Below are 19,887 nucleotides of genomic sequence, written 5' to 3' on the forward strand. Positions count from 1 at the left end.
ATAATCATTTCAATGCGCTCTATTTGTTGGGTCTCAGTTTTCATGAATTACTGAATCAGTGCAGCATAGCATAAAGATGAGCTCATTTTGCTTTGATAGAGGCCTTCAGGTCACTGTTGATGGTGTCTCATTCCTCTTGGCAATAGCCCTTAAATTTTCTACGGAGTTCTGGTCAGGCGAGATTGCATCATTTAACCAAGCTTTGGCAATGTGGGCAGATGCAAAGACCTGTTAGAAAATAAAATTAGCATCTCCATGAAGCTTGTCAGCAGAAAGAAACATGAAGTGCTCTAAAATGTCCTGGTAGATGGCTATGTTGACTCGATTTAAAAAAAAAAAATGTCAAATCGTCAAAGACTGGGACCTTGATTTTCAAATCACATGCAGTCTGAAGGTAGGAGGCACAGAATCCACATTACTTTAAGTCCAATGTGAAGTTCTCTGAGGTTTTGTGGTGAGATAAACACTAAATTCACTGTTTATTTCCTCATATGCAAACATCTGTATAAATGAGTAACACTGAGCTCTGACTGTTAGTGTTTCACCTTCAAACAATAGGCGGAAAACAAATACCTTGTAGGCTACTGTAAATGCAGTATATATTTACTAGTCTGGTATTTCTTAGGCTATACGGCAATAGATGTCTTTTTATAAATATGTACGTTGCTCCATAATTATGAAATTGTCTAAAAATATCAGTGTTGAAATGTTTCAAGGCTTTATTTGTATACTTTGAGATAGCAGGGCAGGGGTTAGTGTGGCTTGTTTGCGTGGGCATTGCTGTCATCCTGAAGGTCTGACTGAAATCTATTAAATCTGATGTTTTGAGCAAGGACTTGTTTACCTGATTGTCTTAGGAAAGCAGATGTATTAAGGCTTTATTTAATGATTGTATTTGCAACCATTAAACTAAGTGCCAATCTGCTCAAAGAAGTCAATGTTTTGTTTTGGGTTTTTTTTACGGTGCCACAGTTTGAATCAATATTTAAAGTCCAAGGTACAAAAAGTATTCTCCAAAACTGGAACGCAAGTCAAAAGTAATGCGCACTCACCCTCAATAAATACACAAATCATTGCAGTGGTTGGGAACATAGCTGTGAGTGCACATTGAGAGTTTTGGTCATCTTGTATTGTACTTTTTAGTTTTGCTAATTTAATTAAAGTGGAGAGTTTTGTTTGTTGATTTCTTTAACATAGAGGGACCAAGATACACCATGATCTGGCTAGGACAGATGTTTCTTGGATTCTTCCTGTTTTTCACTCTAACTACTAGGCCAATAGGTAAGCATACAGCTAGAATAGGCCAACATTCTTGTTTTTTTACTAAATATTTTTTACAGCTGTTTTTCTGCTGGAGGACTTGTAAAGAGCCTCAAGTCCATTATATGTAGAGCTCCATGGTATAGTTACCAAATCCAGATGTGCTAGAGCAGGGAGTCGACAGAAGCTCTCCTGGTCTTATTGGAGATTCTGTTAGCTCAACACTGACATGGCTTCTGCTTTATTAAAAGTGTTTAAAATATTTTCGCTAAACCAACAAAATATTGGAGTGAATTCTTTGTTGGGGCAACAGAAGCATTTTACTACTGTTACTAATAAAGGTCTACTTCTGGTTTTTATACCTTTCCAATGCCTGTGAAGGTTTTTAATCCTTCTATGCTCTGTAAGTAGTTTGTGCTTTGAGATGACTTGTAATTAGTGCTATATAAATAAAGTTTAATTTAATTAAATGTTTGTGTGTGTTGTCAGGGGTCCATTCATGTAAAATGGACAGCTTCATCCAAGCAGTGAAGCAGATTGAAGACTCTGAACCGAACCTGTCCCCGCTGGCTTTGGTCAGGTCTCTGCGTAGGAGTGCTGGTCTTGATGATGAGATGACCATTTATTTCCTGGGTGCTTCATATAACCTCAGTGATGCTGTGGTCCTTATCAATGCATCCTCTATCAGCTTTTTTCACAAGGCTATCCACCACATGGTGACGGATGCTGGTGAGGAACGAGGGGTCGTCCTCACTCCAGATGGCACCACTGTCGCTCTTGCACCTTTGCTGCTGGGAATCGAATCAGGCCTAAAAGCCCGAGCTGAAGGAACACCAGCTGTTGGACTCTTCCCTCTCACCCTAGGTCGGATTTTGGGCCTTTCCTTTTTCAGGCTCCAGAACGTCCAACCATGTCATCGTTTGGGCCCTAATGGGTGCTGGGACAACATGGAGCACCCAAAGGTGTTCAGACTGGCCCGGGCAGCAACTCTGGCAACTGATGCCCTCATCAATGGAGGCATGGATGGAGTCATTCTTGGCTCACGCCTCAGTAACCTGTCTGCCTCTGAGCAGCCTCCAGCTCTCAGTGAGATTCTTAAAGGATACTATGTTTTTAGCCAGCATGAGGGGCGGAGCCTAAATGTTTTGAGACACCCCGTTAGCCCAAAGAGAAGGGAGCTGTCCAGAGCCAGTCTGCAGCCATTGGAGCTTCACAAAGAAGTGATGGAGACTCTGGCTTTGGTTTGGAAACTGGAGAAGATAAAATGGATTGCTGAAGTCACTGGAATAGGGAGGGTGGTGAAGGAGGGGCTAAACGTGTTTGTGCACAAGTACTGGGGTAAGTTTTAAAATGAACAAAGTCATGTTGCAAAGAAAGATGAACCAAAAAAATCACTTGAGGAAATAGATACAGGTGTTTTCTTATTTATTACTCTTCATAATCCATTTTCCCTACATTTTGTCACTCGAGACAAAACTTGCTCCAGTAATAAGTGAGCTGGAATAGCAAAATGTTTTAACTAAAGATGTTCCATATTAGCTTTGTGTTGATATGCAAATATATCCAACACTTAATTTATGATATGAACTGATACGATACACATTGACCCCCTTAACTATTTATTTTTTGGTTAGGAGCTTATGCGATATGTCGATCTTAGATCGTGAAAGATTAGAATGTGACGACTATCTGCCAAAGCACAGAGATCGTAGAACCGGCTGTAGTGCACGTTCTATCCCTTGCAGTGCTGTGTCTGTCTGTGTGTCCATGCGCAGACGCAGCCAAAGTGTGAATAATACATGGAAAACACAGGTTAACGTTCTTTAAACAGTAAAGTAAAAGTAGACTTTTATGAACATTCTACAACAAGTTTGTGCTTTTCATTATCAGCTTTAATACCATATTAAATTATTTTTTTCTTTTAGCAGTTTCAACTGAGATCATGCTTATCTTTAACTCCTTTTGTGACTGTGTGTCTGTGTGCCAATACAAATCTAACGTTTATTTTTTTTTCTTGCCTTTGCACAGATTGCCCTCAAGTCATCTCTCGCTGTCAGTGGGGGGCACAACCTTTTCGGGGTACCCCAATCCCACTGTCCCTTCCACTACCCTTCCTCTACATACACCACACTGAAAATCCATCAGAGCCCTGCCTCACCTTTGAAAAGTGCGCTAGTGATATGAGAGCTATTCAGCGTTATCATCAGGATGAACGTGGTTGGAGTGACATAGGATACAGGTGAACAATCCATTCATCCAGTTATCCAAAGATTACCAAAGAGTCATTGTAGTTGGAGCTTTGTTTGCTTAAAGTCGATATTTAAATTTTTTCTGGAGAACTCCGGGAGGGAAATGTTTACATGTACAAACATACCTATTATAAATGTATAATCATTTGGAAGGAAGTCATCTTGAAAAACCTCAAAAAAACATTTTTGCGCATTGCATTGTGGGATGCTGAGTCTGTAAACCCCAACTTTCAGTGTGTGAAAACACCAGAAATGTGTCGGGATGTCACTTTGAGTTTTTCAGGGGCAAACACAACAAATCATGGTAAGAATAAGTAAAAACACTTCCATGAATCCTTCTAGGGGACTCCACATCCCACAATGCAACGTGCAAAACTTTTCTAACATGGAGATCAAAACAAACTTTCAAGCTGAAATTTCAACCTTTCACATCTTCTTTCAAAGAAATAATCTATGAGGTCTAGCTATGTCTTTATCTGATTAAAAAAAATAACGTCTCCAGCTGCTTTAAAAGCTTCACTGGAAAAAGAAACCAAGGAAGTATTTTTTTTTTTTTGCTTTGCACGAGCTGTCAATTGATCTGAAGGTAGGTTGAGTATTCTTACACCACTCTCTTTGTCTGTGCTCTTAGCTTTGTGATTGGCTCTGAAGGACACATCTTTGAAGGCCGGGGCTGGGAAATACAAGGCCGTCACACAAAGGGGCACAATAGCATTGGGTATGGTGTGTCAGTCATCGGTAACTACAACTCCACTCTACCGTCTGTTGAAGCCATGGACCTGATACGACATCGATTCTACCAGTGTGCTGTAGATGGAGGAGGACTGATGGCCAACTTCACCCTCCATGGCCACAGACAGGTGGTGGCCACCGACTGTCCCGGAGATGCCTTCTTTGAAGAAATAAAAACCTGGGAACATTTTCGGGACTAACAAGAAAAGTTACACAGCAAAATACATTTAAGGCCTGACACACCAACATGTCTTGACACAGTCTAAAACCTTCTCTTCTTTTACTCTCAAAAGAAGTGTAATTATGAGAGCTTGAACAAGTGATAAGTCTGAGAGATTGTTTATATATATACAATAAAAATACTTTGCTTATGTTGAGACCTGACCATTCTGTTTTTCATTAAGTTATCTGATAAAACTTTATTTCCCTCTATCCTCGGGCAACAGGGTTGGGGTCATTTATAATTGGAGTTGCGTAACTGATAATGAATTACAATTATGTTGTAATTATAATTGTAATTTAAATAAATCTGTTTCTGTCATAATTATAATGAAATTGTAATTGAGTTTAGATAATTGACTTTGCGACTGTAATTGCCATGAAAATTCGATAAATCTGTTCTACACATCTGTAGTTAACAATTGTTAAAATATGTTAATAAAGCTGATTTATTACCCATTATTATGAGAGATGTGTAACAAATAAATAACACACTAGGGCTCAGGAACTGACTGCGAAAAAGGTCAACAGAAATAGGTTCGGCTGTAGAGCCAAGGTGTGTGAATAATTGGACACAGACACAAGGATTTCGTTTTAGTATATGTATATTAAAGATATTATATATAGTAAAGATATTTGGAGTCAATTTATATTGATATATATTATTTAGTTGTTATTAATAATCAGGTATAGGCAATAAACAAACAACCAAAATACAATTACAAAACAAAGACAATATTTTCTTCTTTCAAAACTTGTAGTCAAAGTTCAGTTCAAGGTTCATTTCCTTTGGTGAGTTCAGTTCAGTTTGTTTGATTTCGCCAAGTTGGAAAGCGAAGGGTTTCGCAAAGTTCTTTCGCATTGGGGGAAAAAATACAAAACAGAAAAGGTCCCCAGGGTATATTCCAAGTATTAGGTCCGAGTGTCCGAGGAAACAAAAAGATCAAATATTCCTACCGCGATGCAGCGGTGGTTGGATGGTGGCTCGCCATCTAGTGGTCGAGAGTGGTAGGTGATCCAGGACTAACATAAAAACCTGACCTATAAAACAAGGCCAACAACAATCAGTCAAAAAGGAATTAACTTCAGTATATTTTAAAACAGAAAATACATTCACCTTAGCACATTTAAACAATTTGTCATTGTTAAATAAATAAACAGTTATAAATAAATGCTATAAATCATAGCAGAAAAATCCATATCAAGGTAAATCAAATTGAAGCTTCATTCTATATATTCAGAGATCAAAAGGAATAAAGTGCACTTTTAAATCAACATCATTAGCTGTAAAGCTGTCATATATAAATTAAACATGCATGTTTTAAATAGATTCTTCAAATAAATCATTGTTGTAGCACAACAGATCATTTCATTTAGTAGGTCAAAGCCTATTCAAGACCACATAGCCGAATGGGCATTTCTTTCAAAAAGTAACAGAAATGGTCAAAATCAATCAAAACTACAAAAAGCGAAGTATTATTTTACTATAATACTATTCATTTAACAATTCGGCTTTGATTATAAATGAGAAAATAAAAGGATTACTTAATTAAAAGTGCAAATGGTCAGACTGACCCTGTGTGTTCCGCAGCTAATGGTGGCTTAATTTTGCAGGAATTTCAATGGAGTCTGGTACACCACAAATCCACTCACCGGTGAGTGGAGAGAAGTCTAGTTTATAGGAGAAGATGTTCATCCAGGTATTTCTTATGAAGGTTTTGTTTCAGTGGTGATTTTCAATCAGTAAGCCGACCATGCAGACGCCACAGTGAGAGCAGCCATCACAGCATTCAGTGGAGCAAACAAGAGTGAAGGGGGAGGAGCCAGGGACTTTAAAGGTGTAGCGCGGGCTCGTCACAATAAAACCATGGCAGGAAGTTGGCCTCTAGTGCACATGGGTTACAGATGCTAGCAGAAAGCGAACAAGTGGAAGGTAAACTTTTACTAGGTTATTTAGTAAGTTACATTCCTAAATGAAGAGTGTAAAGCCTTAAAGTGAGGCACCCTCACAGAGAGAAATGGACCATCAGGCAGAGACGACGCTCCCCTCAGTCTCTGACGCAGTGATTAAGTACATCATGATGATACCACCACCGTGCTGCAGAGCTGCTGTGACTGTGAGCTTGGTGCACACTTCATGTAAACACCTTAAGCCACCTTCTCTCTGTACTGTTTTTCAGATTGTTAAAATCTTTAAACTATTCTGGGATTGTCCCATTTTCCTCCTTTTTTAGATGAAGAAGGTGTTCAAAGTTGCATTTGTCTGCATGGTTTCCCACAACCCAGACCTGCTATTCCATTAATAATACCGCCCTCTGTTGGGAGGAGAAAAACAAGGAAGTTATTGTGAAACCATAAACAGCAGCAGCTTAAATAAACCTGCCCTTCCCATTTCCTGGAAGAAGCGAGCAACAGTTACTTGAGGTGCCATAAAAGAGCTCCGATTTCAGTCTTGAAGCTTCAACGAGGAACCCAAAGATGAGTAAGTACTAACTACCCGAAGGGGACAAAGCATATGACTGTTTAATGTAACCTCAGATTTATTTGGTTTTACAGTATGTCATATTAATCACATCCCAGTTTTCATGAACAACTTTATTCATTAAAGTGTTAATGTATCATATTTAATATTATGTCTAGTTTAGAGATACTGTATGTACCAACACTCATTTATGTCAACTTTCCAATGCATGCCTATTTGTAGGTTATGCAGACATTGATGCGGTGGAAACAACCGGAGCGTCAGAGAAAACCTCCAAGCAGGACAAGCTGTCCTTCTCAGGTACAAGTATATAATTGCTCATTCTCAAACATGATCGCCATCATCCCAATGGTCCAAACACTGGAAAATTTGAGCTCTTAATGGTGCTGTTACAGAGTAAAAACCTGTGCTGGAGCTGTAGGCAGTGCCAAATGTCTCCTGTGCATTTAAACATAGTTACACAGTTTTGGAAATAAAGGAAAGAAAAACAGGTTATACAGAACTTTCAGTTTCCTTATGACTCAATCCCAGTCTGGGTCACACCCTGGCTGCCCATTACACCAGTGGAGATCTTTTTCACATCATGTTAATGGAGGAATACAATAGCTCAGTTAGTAATTTAATCACATAAAATAAAAGGACAGGGATCTGCAGCAGGAAATAAATCACAAAACTATAACAAAAAAACCTATAACATTTAAAGTGTAAAAACAAAAGAGAAACACACGATAGAAGAAGCAGAAGGGCCCAGTGTGAGCTGAAATAAGCACCTACAGACCTCTGGGACCCTACACAGACACAGGATAAAATGCTCTTATAGATGATTAATGAATTTTTTAGATTTGAAAAGATTTCTTTTAAAAGTTTATTCAAATTATGAAAACTTTACTGTAAATTATATTGTGTAAACTGTCTGAGAAAGCCCTTATATAAGACAACAGACTGAGTCATTTGGTCCTGCCCAAGAAAGTTTTCCAGTAAATCCAATAATTGCTGGATTAAAAGTTTCCCTCCCTTTCAGTGTCAAACAATGGTTGGATTCATTATTAGCCAAGAGGAGAGTGTTTATTTCATGTGAGAACACGATTCTTGTTCATGTGGAAATTTTGGGTTTTTTTTCTTATTCAATTTTATATTTTGTAATGAGCGCTACAAGATGACCTATTGTTGTAATTAGTCCCATATAATGACAATTGAATTGAACAAAACATTTGTTGTCCGAAAGTCTTAAATGTAACCAGAGATTTTTCCGAGTAGGTGTTCCTGCGTCTCACAACATGGCCAAAACTGATGAGGGCAGAGTGAAGAAGTACAAGTCAAAAATAGAGAGTGTGGCAGAAAAGACTGGGATCGATGCGGCTCTCATAGCTGCCATCATGTCCCGGGAGACCAGGGCTGGGAATGTGCTGAAGGATGGCTGGGGGGACCATGGCAACGGCTGGGGACTGATGCAGGTTTGAACCAGTGCTTTGTGACTCACATCAGTCTCGCTTACACAGAGCTCAATGTTCTGACTATAGACACCTCAGAATGACTGAGCTCAAATGTCTGTTTCATCTGTTCTGCACCTTCTTACAATTTCCAATTTATTTATAAATTGAAATTCATCAGCAAGTTTGTCTTCCACTTGGTGAAACTAAAAAAAAAAAAGTTTCATTGTGCTCACATTTTTCTCAAATTACTTATTTTCTTCTAGATCATTTAATCAGTTAGGTGTGATAATAAAGACAGGTATCAGGGTCTTGTGTAACCAATTCTTTCATGCTCAGTAGATAATAACACTAGACTGAGGTGCTGATCCATCTTATATGTGTATATATTTAGAACTAACAATGGCAGAGGCAAAGTCTCCCTTAGACTAGATGCAGAAAATGAGCTTTTACAAGTTGAGATGTTTTTACCGCCATTTATTAATTTTAGTTTGTCTGTTAGCAGGATTACGTTAAAAGTTAAGATTTTGAAAATATATCAACTAAAGATATACCTAGTCCCATTGAAAATTCCATGAAATTTTGGAGGGAATCTGGACCAATATACTGATTCTGGATCAGTTTCCAAAATTCTCATCATTGGCGAAATTTCAAAAATTCATATCTGTTTGTAACTGACTGATTTTTTTTTTGATTTTTTTTTTTTTTATATCAAACTTTACTCAGTTATATTGGTTTGGTTATTTTTGTACCCCACCAAGTTTAATCAGATCAGATCAGAATAGCATGATTTTTCTAAATAATTGGGATGTTCATTCATTTGGACCTACTGTATCGTTATTAATGGGGATAGAACATGGAACCATGATCAGGATCACTGATCCAGATAACTGACAATGTCTAAAGAGGATATTTGGTGCTTGGCAGAGGTTCTCTGACTGCTCTTGTTATTCAATAAACCACTGAACCAGACAATAATGTTCCTTTTCATTTTCCCTTTGCTTCATCATCTGTCCTCTGAGCCTCATCTTGCTGCAGGGTTCCTTTGTTTTGTTCATGTTTCTTGCCATCATTCATCCTTTCTCAGCTTGTTGCAGAAACCTTAACTGTGTTAAGTGATTACATTGTAGTTAGGCATTTATTGAGTAAAATAAACCAACTGATACTTTAAAGATTGTGATAAACCACCTTTCCTTTGAAGTAACTGTTGTTTATCTTTGTAATGAGTAGAATAGAGTCCAAGAGTGAAAAAACCCATTCCTATCCCTACAGATGCTTTCTTATTGGAGCACACTGAACACAGTGAATGATTCTTGCAATTCTGCAGGTTGATGTTAATCCAAACGGTGGAGGCCATACACCGCGAGGTGCATGGGACAGTGAGGAGCACATCACCCAAGCTACTGAGATCCTCGTTTATTTCATTGACCGGATCAGCAAAAAATTCCCCACTTGGACCAAAGAAATGCAGCTGAAAGGTTTGTTGATGTGAATCAGCAGAACGTGATGAAATACAGTGATGACATGAGTATTTGAATCTACAGGAGGGGTTGCAGCCTACAACGCGGGTGATGGGAGGGTCCGCTCAGAGGACGTGGACGTCCTGACAACAGGGAAGGACTACTCCAATGATGTCATTGCCAGGGCTCAGTGGTACAGGAAAAATGGCTTTCCAAAGTAAAAGAAAAGCCGGACCATTTGTCATTTATTTTTGCTTGTTGGTGTAATCGAGGGACATCTTTTATTATTCTGCCGCTTTATCACAGCTTATCACATGCAGTTCAAACTCCACGATCACATAATGAAGGTGAAAACAAGCCCACAAATTGTAACTTTATGTCCATCATTGTGAACAACACAAATGCATTTATCTCAAGAAATTAAAAGATGATTCTGAATCTTCATATTTTCTTTGTGTGTTTACATTTGAGGTTTATGGGCATTAAATTAATCAACAATAGTCTTATTAATCTGCAGCATGAAAGACGTTTTTAATCCACATTTCATTGATGTGAACCCCAAAGCACAGAAGAAACTTAGAAAAAAGAACACAGAATATGTATCAACCAATAAAATATATGAAAATACTGTGAAGCCAAATCTCACCCACAGATCCCAGGTCATGACAGTCAGAAAAGACACAAACTAAACCGATAAATCAAAACCCTGTACCCTGACAAGTACTGCACAGTGGTTCTCAAATATTTTTGTCTCAAGTACTTCCTTTCTCTTATTTCTAAATCCAAGTACCTCATTTGTCTTTTTACTTAGAAAACTATTTAAAAACAACTACAGAGCATAATGATGGAATGAATGAGTGATGACACGCATTTTAAAGAATCTCATTTTGGAAATAATTGGAAAGAAAGTATTTAGTGCAGTGATTACCAACCTTTTGATATTACTACATTTTAGTTCAATTAGATTTATATTTTAAAAAAGAAATAAATAATAATCATTAAAAATTTCAATCATGTCATGCCTTAGGTGGGACACTTTTAATTTTGACACACTAATTTTCCTCTATTTCTCTCTCAAGTACCCCCTGTAGTGCCATGGCGTACTCTTAGGGGTACACATACCCGCATTTGTGGAACACTGGTTTAAAAAATTATTCAAACACACATATATAAATATAAATATATTTTTATCAAAATGGGACTGAAACTGATCAGAGAAGCTGTTCTCAATCTTATGGCAGTTGATGAACCATGACAGACAGACAAGAAGCTCCAATAATAATAAACAAGTACATTAACTGATTAATTCACTAAAAAACTAAAATATAAAGATAGTTATTCTTCTTTATTTCATGATTTGGCGCTCCTGGTGCTGCAGCACATCCACCTTATGCTGGAAGCTGTGGAAAGGCCTCTGCTCATGTTTACGGCTGTGGGTGAGGAGGTTGGAGCTCTGGCTGAAAGCTTTGCCACAGACCTGACACACATGAGGTTTTTCTCCTATGACACGGATGCAAAACAAAAGATTATTATAGTGAAAGTGTGAAGGTGGAGCTGCTTGTGTGTGGAGATGCTACCAGTGTGTGTGAAGGTATGCTTCTTCATGTCAGACTTCTGGTGAAACCTTTTGGTGCAGTACAGGCAGGGGTAGGGCCGGGTGTCCGAGTGTATGAGCAGATGGGTGGAGAGGGTGGAGGAGCGCCTGAAGACTTTCCCACACTCGGTGCAGCCAAACGTTCGCTCCTTAAACAACAGCAGCAGAAGTCGACTTTATGCTCCTCACAAAGGAGGTGATGTGATGGAAATTTGATGCGGACCTTTTCTCTGTGGGATGACTGCTCATTCACAGCCCTGCTAGACTCCAAATGTGTGGATGGTGGATGTGCTCTGCCTCCATGACTCTTATATATATGAGCCTTCAAACTAGACAAACACAAAAGTCCCTGGAAACACAAAGGTGGAGTAATCATCAGCCTTCTCTGCAAAAAAAAAAAAATGAGAGATGGTGCTCCACTATGAGAAGCTGTTTGAGCATTAAATTAATATCAGTTATATGAACCTAAGTGCAGCTCTAGTAGTGTTTACATTTGAACTACATGTACTTCATCTTGGTTTATTAGTGAAGTAAGAAGTGTTACTAGTAAATCGTCTATGCTGATAGAGATAGGGAAAGCACATTCAGGCTTTTGAAAATATTACAACCAATTAGGGTGTTGGATTTTGTTAATTTACTTTAGGTGTATTAGTTCTACAACTAGTGAATCTTTTGGCTTTACTAGTACTACTAGCAGCCTCAAAACAGTTTACTAGTACAACTAGTGAGATTCTGAGTGTACTAGTAGTACTCAGTTTGTGCAGCTCACCACAGGGCTCTGTCCTGGGGCCCCTCCTTTTCATCCCCTATCTCCTCCCCCTTGGCCGTATACTCTGTAAATTCCACATCTCTTTCCACCGTTGCGTGGATGACACCCAGCTCTACCTCTCCTGCAAAACCACTTCCTCTATCTCACCTCCCTCCCTCACTTCCTGCCTCTTTGAAATAAAATCATGGTTCATGACAAACTTTCTTTAACTAAACATTAACAAAGCCGAACATCTTCTCATCGGCACCAAATTCACTCTCTCCAAAGTCAACAACTTGAACTCACTTTGCATTGATGGTACCTCAGTTTCCCAGTCTGGGTGTCATCCTCAACACATACACTATTGAATTGATTATACTTTATTAATCCCAGAGGGGAAATTCAGTTTCAGTTACATCCCGACCAAGAAACATGAAAGACAATAACATATCACATGGGAGACATTCCAGTTCCATATCAATAACATCACCTGGTCTGCTTATTTGCAGCGGCGCTCCAACAACCTTCTCCGCCCCTCCTTCACCCCCCAAAATACCACCATCCTCGTCCACAGCCATGTCATCCCTAAGTCCCTTCATAGACTCCAGCTGGTTCAGAACTCATCACCAAAACCCCCTCCTTCCACCACATCACTCCCATCCTACAACAACTTCACTGGTCAACCAAAGAATAATTTACAAAATGCTTCTCCACACTTACAAGGCCATCCACAACCTCACTCCTCCATACATCACTGACTTTCTCCATCACACTCACTCCCATTCTCCTCCTCCATCAACCTCCCCACCTTCTAATCCAAACTCAAAACCCGTCTGTTTCGACTTACTGGCTATAACTCCATCATTTTGTCTCTCACCCTCTGTATTTTATGCTGTATTTAATTCTTACAACTTGTATTTTTATCCATTTTTATCTTGTTCTGTACAGTGTTCTTGGGTGGCCTGAAAGGCACTTTTTTAATTGAATGTATTATTATTTGTAAACAAATATTTACTTTTGGCGCACTACAGTGTGCGAGTAGACCTTACTAGTAAAGCAAAATTCTCTACTTATAGACAATTTTGTGTTACTAGTAGTACTATTAGATTTAGAATATGTTAGTAAAAACTCAAAGCTTTACTATTAATACTATCCATGGTGGGCTGGCCATCTGGCATACCAGGCATCTTCCGGTGAGCTGTCGACCTGAAGTGGGCTGGTCCGGTCTGCAACGTTTATTTTTTGACAAGCGAGTGGAGGCAGACATGGTAATAGGTGGCCAAAAATGGTCCAAAAGCGGCAAAAACGTGGCTAGAAAAGAGCGAAAAGTGACTGAAATAAGCCAAAAACAGTCAAGGGTGGCCAAGAAATGAGCAAATAAAGAGGAACCAGGTCGTATGTAATGGCAAAAGGTAGCTTTGATGGGCAAAATGTGGCAAGCAATAGTGAAAAAGGGCAAAAATTTGAAACTAAAAGAGGCAAAATGTAGGAAAAAAGGAAACAAGTGGTATTTATTAAGCAAAGATTAGCTGATTTGGATGAAAAGTGGCCAAAAAGAACTATAAAAAAGTAGCTTAAGTCTGAAAAAACTGTCAAAAGATGCAAAAATGGGACAAAGGAAGTTGCAAAATGGCCAAAGAAAATAGATAAAAAGGGATTAAAAAGTTTTTGCCTTTCAAGTTTTCTCGGGGAATAATAATCAAAATTTAGATCAAAATTATAAAGAGCATCACAGACTAAATAACGGACTCTACATGGTGTCATCTGATAATGTAGTGGGCTGGTCTGGACAGAATATGCCAGGGCTGACTTTCTCTCCCATTCCACCCCTGTATCCATCCATCCATCCATTCTCAAACGTGCTTTGTCCTATTTCAGGGTTGCGGGGGTCTGCTGGTGCCTATACTAGTACAACAAAATTGCCTATAGTTCAAACTGCTATTCACTTTCAGTGGTTATGAATTCATTTTGATGTATTGAAAAATGCTAAACTGAGTGACACTGTTATGAATGCAAATAGGTTTAAATATTCCTCTTTTGATCCAAGCCCACAGAGTGGACAAGTTTGTCTTGGAGATGAAAATGTGTGTTCTCACGTGAGGATCAGTCCACGCTGACTGTGTTGGGGGTGCAAAGGCCATGTTCTCCTCTGGGACTGAAGCATTTGAGCTGATCGTACTGCAGGAGACATGAGGATCCCCTCCTGAGAAACACAAACCCATCCTCAGAAAGAAATATGACATTTTAAATAGATTCATGAAAAATACGTTTGCTGCTTTTTATTGCACTTGTTGATTATTTGTGTACCCAGAGGGATTTCATGCACAATACATTTTGCATTTGTCGTTAAACCATTGCTGCACGTTCAAGTTTTATCAGTTTTAGCAAGTATTTTGAGTTGAAACAGTTACTGTACATATCACGTCCATTAAAGGCTAAACTAACACACACTTTGATGTGACCCACCAAACAGCTGGAGCTTCTCCCTCTCATACTTGCAGTTGACAGCAGAAACCTTATGCTCAAACAGGGGCCCTGCCCAGGATCCTGTCTTTAGTTCTAGTGGATCTAATGTCCTGGAGGTGCATCCATGGATGTAAGTGGTGGTTGTGGCTCGAAGGTGGCTGAGCCCACATCGTTTCACCAAGAATGAACGAGGCATCGCTCTGAATGGAGGAGGAAAAAAATATATACATTAAAACTATTTCCTTAAAATGTAAAACCTCAGTGATTTCTAATAATAATAAATGGGTCATTTGTAATTTCTATATTTCAGAACAATATGTAAAATTCTAATTGTTCAAGAAGAATTTGGTACCTCGTGTGACTATAATCAAACTATCAATTAGTGTTTATCAATTATAGCGTTATCCCAAAAGAGGGCAGCAGAGGATTGTTTCTGCTGATGTTTTCTTTCCTTGGATACTGTACTGTTTTACAGGTGTGGGGTGCCAAGTGTAAAGATTTAGTATAAAAGTTGTAGCTAACACATTTTCATTATTTATCTCACTTTTCTCATATTTAGCACATTTTCCTACATTTAACACAACATTTAACCACATATATAGAGGTAAAAAAAAAAAAAAGCATTAAATCTAAATATTTAAATCTAAATCTAAATGGTATATGTTATATCTCAATGTTAAATCTATATCTAAATATTTAATCTAAATCTAAATGTTTTATGTTATATCTAAATGTTAGATCTAAGTCTAAATATTTAATCAAAATCTAAATGTTAAATCTAAGTCTAATTGTTTAATGTATTCAGCTACCGTAACCACATGTAAACCAGGAGATCTCAGCATGTCGCATCAAATTAAAAAACATTGACAAACTACAGCATAAATAAATAAATAGATATTATATATATTACTAGATTATATATAATATATAATATATATATATATATAGATTATTATATAATACTAGATATTATATATAATAAATAGCATAAATAGATAAATAATGAAAATGTGTTAGCTACAATTTTTATACAAAATTTTTACACTTGGCACCCCATATACAGTTAGGGTACACAATGCACATAGGGTTGACACACTGTGGGGGAACCAATCACTACAAATACTCAAGGAGAACATACAAGAACTCTTTACAGCTATGCACGAGTAGTATACAACTATGAAGGTAGATATGTTGCGAAATGTGAGAACTTGTCAAATGTGATGTGAGAGCTTGTAGAATGTGATGTGAGCTTGTGTATAAAAAATCCACACAAAAATAAATTTAATGTCACAAATGTTGGGAAAAAATGTATAGACTGATATTTAAACATAAAGTTACAGCTGCAAACTTGTAATCCAATATTTATTCGCATGTTTTGTAATTACTTGCGTAAATGATCTTTTACAACCACAACCCACCGGTTACAACTTCTCCAATCTGCCGCTACAGATGCACAAACTACTTTTCTCGTGTGAATCTGAGCTGCTTAAGTTTTGCAACACAATTTGCGAGACGTCTGTAGCAAAACTGATTCATGCTCGTAGAAATGGAAATGAAAATAATGATTAGATGGGAGAAAGTTCCACAAAGTCAACTATCACTGCAGCCCTCCACCAGTCGGGGCTTTATGGCAGAGTGGCGCGACGAAAGCCTCTCCTTAGACATACGGTATGAAAGCCTGCATAGAATTTGCCAAAAAACACATGAAGGAATCCCAGACTATGAGAAAAAGGATTCTCTGGTCTGATGAGATCAAGATTTAACTTTTTGGCGTTAATTCTAAGCGGTATGTGTGGAGAAAACCAGTCACTGCTCATCACCTGCCCAATACAATCCCAACAGTGAAACATGGTGGTGGCAGCATCATGCTATGGGGGTGTTTTTCAGCTGCAGGGACAGGATGACTGGTTGCAATTGAAGGAAAGATGAATGCGGCCAAGTACAGAGATATCCTGGAAGAAAACCTCTTCCAGAGTGCTCAGGACCTCAGACTGGGCTGAAGGTTCACCTTCCAACAAGACAATGACCCTAAGCACAAGCTAAAATAACAAAGGAGTAGCTTTGGAACAACTCTGTGACCATTTTTGACAGGCCCAGCCAGAGCCCTGACCTAAACCCAATTGAGCATCTCTGCAGAGCGCTAAAAATGGCTGTCCACCAACGTTCACCATCCAACCTGACAGAACTGGAGATGATCTGCAAGGAAGAATGGCAGAGGATCCCCAAATCCAGGTGTGAAAAACTTGTTGCATCATTCCCAAGAAGACTCATGGTTGTACTAGCTCAAAAGGGTGCTTCTACTAAATACTGAGCAAAGGGTCTGAATACTTGTGACCATGTGATGTTTCAGTTTTTTCTTTTTTAATAAATTTGCAAAAATTTCTAAATTTCAATTTTTCCTGTCAATATAGGGTGCTGAGTGTACATTAATGAGAAATAAAATTAACTTTTGTGAATTTAGCAAATGGCTGCAATGAAACAAAGAGTGAAAAAATTAAAGGGGTCTGAATACTTTCTGTACCCACTGTAAATCAGTAAAAGTATATAAATTAACCCCCCCAATTTGTATTTACTATTTTTTTTTTTACAACTAACCATAATAAATTTGTCTAATACTCAATAGGGTTTGAGGACATTCTTTTTACCCAGATGCCTGAATGTAGGAGGATGTGAATCATTAAACCAGATTCAGTCACAAATGAGCAAAGTCAAATTTTACTTCAATTTCAAAGTCCTCTTTTATACTATTACTAACTCCCTCTGCACTGGACACGTACTCTGACCGTATTTAGTACGTTACTTATACATAGACGGTGGAGACTGTGGGACAGAGAGGTACACGACTCCCAAAACATTAGAGTGGAGAAAATATCATTCAATATCGCCTCATAGTTTTATCTCTTGAATTATCAGAATGCTGGCCAAAGTATAAGTTAATCAAAAATCTGACATTATCTTTTATCTTGTTTGCTATAGAGTACACATGGGCAACTGGCGGCCCCGAAACTAAACACACAAAATTACTTAAAAAAAATACAAAACTAAAACAAAAATACACAAAACTACTATGAAAAATAAAAATAAACAAAATGACAACAAAAAGACACAAAATGACAACAAAAAGACACAAAATGAAAGAAAAATGTACAAACCAACAACAAAAACACATAAAAACCAACATAAAAAAATTGTAGAAAAAAACACAAAATGACAGCAAACATACACAAAAGACTCAAAAACACACACATTTTTTTTGGAAAATATGCAAAAAGAAAAGAAAAACCCTTTTGTTCCTTTCCTGTGTTAATGCTTAGATTGGTCATTATTCTTAATGCTGATGTGAATATTAATAATGTGGCCCTTAGACAATCACATATTTGTGGTTCGCTCTGGGATAAAAGTTGCACACAGGTATGTTTCCCTAGTTATATTAACCCCCGCACACTCACAACCTCTTTCCTGCATTAATGTACTATTATGTTAATGTTTATTTATTTATTAAAAAAAAAAAAAAAAAAAAAAATACTTGAATGTACAAAAACTCTGGATGGGAAATTTAGAATGAGTATCCACATCCTCCAATGTGCAGTGATGAGAGAGCTGGGAGTAGAAGCAGTGGCATTGAATCACTGTAAGAAACCAATGTAACATATTGACTTTGAACAAATATAATGATGCTAAATAATGGTCTAAATGTATTTAAATCATAACAATTTCAGACAACCTTTAGATATGATACATTATTATCATACATGTTGCTCAGTGTCCCAGAGGAATAATTCAAAGACAAATCACTCACCTGGTTTGTCCTGAGTTTTTATGAATCAGAGACACAGATACAGGATGAGAGTACCACTGATCTGAGCTGTGCACGTAGAGTCAGACGAGACACAAATGAGGTCAGAGTTCTCAGATTTTGGGAGGTACATGACGTGAAGGAAGTGAGCCCACGACCACGTTTGAATCACACACAAGCATAACTATGAACACTCACGTCTGTACAGTCGTGTACAAAAAACACCCACACTGAGGAAAAAACTACTCAGTCAGACCTTCACGAGGGGCTTTGAGTGGGGAAGTGTGTGGGGAGGTGTGTGAACAACTTAATGAAAAGTGTTGACATACTACTCTGTTGACAGCGTTCTGTTACGAAAGACGAGAACAAAGTCAATTTTGAAAGGAATCTCATCTCTTCCTTCCAGTAGTGAATAAAATGACCCCAAACTCTTAATTACTCTCTTTTACGCCCTCATATTCCCATATTTGCTTGATTCAGTGCAGACTGTGTCTCTAGTCATATTTAGTGTCGTTTCCTGCTACAGCCTGAGTGCATTATTTACGCAGAGGATGCTGTAGCTATCAAACGCCAAGTTCTGCCTGATATATGGTTCTGTGTAAAATCGATGCCGTAGATGCACTTAGCGCTTTACGTAGACTTAGACCCTCTCCCCGTAACCTGACGTGTGTCTACCAAAAAACCTGACTGCGCGTCGAGGCGACGTGAAACATAAGGGCGGTGATTGGTCGGCTCCAAACCTCAGGCCCGGTCACTGCCTTTTCCAGTCACCCCTCCATGCTTCAACTTTTTACCTAGCGATACGAGAGTTGTTTCTACAGTGGATTGAGTCAAAGAGGGAACCGAGATGGGCAGAAAGTGCCAGAGTTTTATTATTTCCTTTCATGGCTGCAGCACGTAAAGCACCGCCAAACGGACTCATATACAGACAAAAGTTGTGTGTTTACTGTTATTCTCTGTACTACTGCCTTGTCTCTGTATCTACAGTGTGTGTGTGTGTGTTTCATTAACAGTAAACAATGACCCACGTGCTGTAGAGGATGTCAGAGGAGCAGACATGACGTTAGGTTTAAAGCTAGTTTTACAGCGCTGCACCGCTCCAACTCCCTGCTTCCCGCGGCCATGGACCCGGTTACCTCGCTGCTCCTTCTCTGCTCTACGGCGGGTCCGGAGCCCCCTCGCCCCCGGTGTGACTGTCGACTGGAGCGGTCAACAGTGCACTCAATAAACTTTTATACTTTGTTTACGTGTTGCATATGTTTATATTGAAAAATGAAGTGAATGTTTTGAAACCGTTGTTTTAATGGTCGTGTCCAACAAAACACACATGGTGAGGTACAGTAATAAATCCAAAAATACATTTTAAGATGGTCTGTGACCGGAAGATAATAAAACAGGGCTTTTTAATTCTCATTTGAAACCACACACACACACAACCCAGAGGCCAATCG

At 38.4% G+C, this 19,887-nt stretch overlaps 3 protein-coding genes across 4 annotated transcripts; 2 read left to right on the forward strand and 1 right to left on the reverse strand.

Moving 5' to 3' along the window:
• The first annotated feature begins 1,214 nt into the window (after positions 1–1,214).
• Positions 1,215–4,441, forward strand: LOC114456197 (N-acetylmuramoyl-L-alanine amidase-like). Its single transcript, XM_028437855.1, has 4 exons — positions 1,215–1,281; positions 1,750–2,598; positions 3,289–3,499; positions 4,141–4,441. The coding sequence occupies exons 1-4, from the start codon at positions 1,215–1,217 to the stop codon at positions 4,439–4,441; spliced, it is 1,428 nt and encodes a 475-aa protein (XP_028293656.1).
• A 2,341-nt stretch (positions 4,442–6,782) lies between these two features.
• LOC114469273 (lysozyme g-like) lies at positions 6,783–10,276 on the forward strand. The gene is made up of 5 exons (XM_028456603.1): positions 6,783–6,942; positions 7,165–7,242; positions 8,200–8,396; positions 9,700–9,850; positions 9,917–10,276. Exons 1-5 carry the CDS (start codon positions 6,939–6,941, stop codon positions 10,051–10,053), a joined length of 567 nt encoding a protein of 188 aa, XP_028312404.1. The 5' UTR covers positions 6,783–6,938; the 3' UTR covers positions 10,054–10,276.
• Positions 10,277–10,825: 549 nt separating this feature from the next.
• Positions 10,826–18,679, reverse strand: LOC114463407 (zinc finger protein Gfi-1-like). 2 transcript variants are annotated; one of them, XM_028446955.1, is made up of 6 exons: positions 18,440–18,679; positions 14,641–14,840; positions 14,271–14,377; positions 11,650–11,775; positions 11,410–11,575; positions 10,826–11,332 (listed from the first exon to the last, which is right to left on the reverse strand). In XM_028446955.1, exons 2-6 carry the CDS (start codon positions 14,834–14,836, stop codon positions 11,178–11,180), a joined length of 750 nt encoding a protein of 249 aa, XP_028302756.1. In that variant the 5' UTR covers positions 14,837–14,840; positions 18,440–18,679; the 3' UTR covers positions 10,826–11,177. The 2 variants fall into 2 exon arrangements, with proteins under 2 accessions (XP_028302756.1, XP_028302765.1); XM_028446964.1 differs by lacking the exon at positions 11,650–11,775.
• Between the last annotated feature and the right edge of the window lie 1,208 nt (positions 18,680–19,887).

Source organism: Gouania willdenowi, chromosome 1, assembly GCF_900634775.1.
Source record: "Gouania willdenowi chromosome 1, fGouWil2.1, whole genome shotgun sequence".
NCBI classification, from domain to species: Eukaryota; Metazoa; Chordata; class Actinopteri; order Blenniiformes; family Gobiesocidae; genus Gouania; species Gouania willdenowi.

What these genes read in the sequence shown, in the direction of transcription:
- LOC114456197 (XM_028437855.1), top strand. Translation starts at nt 1,215, where the DNA reads ATGATCTGGCTAGGACAGATGTTTCTTGGATTCTTCCTGTTTTTCACT. An exon ending in TCTAACTACTAGGCCAATAG is followed by an intron (nt 1,282 to 1,749) that starts GTAAGCATACAG and finishes GTGTGTTGTCAG; the next exon opens with GGGTCCATTCATGTAAAATG. An exon ending in TGGAGTGACATAGGATACAG is followed by an intron (nt 3,500 to 4,140) that starts GTGAACAATCCA and finishes CTGTGCTCTTAG; the next exon opens with CTTTGTGATTGGCTCTGAAG.
- LOC114469273 (XM_028456603.1), top strand. An exon ending in GGACAAGCTGTCCTTCTCAG is followed by an intron (nt 7,243 to 8,199) that starts GTACAAGTATAT and finishes TTTTCCGAGTAG; the next exon opens with GTGTTCCTGCGTCTCACAAC. An exon ending in ACGGCTGGGGACTGATGCAG is followed by an intron (nt 8,397 to 9,699) that starts GTTTGAACCAGT and finishes GCAATTCTGCAG; the next exon opens with GTTGATGTTAATCCAAACGG.
- LOC114463407 (XM_028446955.1), bottom strand. Translation starts at nt 14,836, where the DNA reads ATGCCTCGTTCATTCTTGGTGAAACGATGTGGGCTCAGCCACCTTCGA. An exon ending in CAGCGTGGACTGATCCTCAC is followed by an intron (nt 11,776 to 14,270) that starts GTGAGAACACAC and finishes TTGTGTTTCCAG; the next exon opens with GGACTTTTGTGTTTGTCTAG. An exon ending in GCATACCTTCACACACACTG is followed by an intron (nt 11,333 to 11,409) that starts GTAGCATCTCCA and finishes TCCGTGTCATAG; the next exon opens with GAGAAAAACCTCATGTGTGT.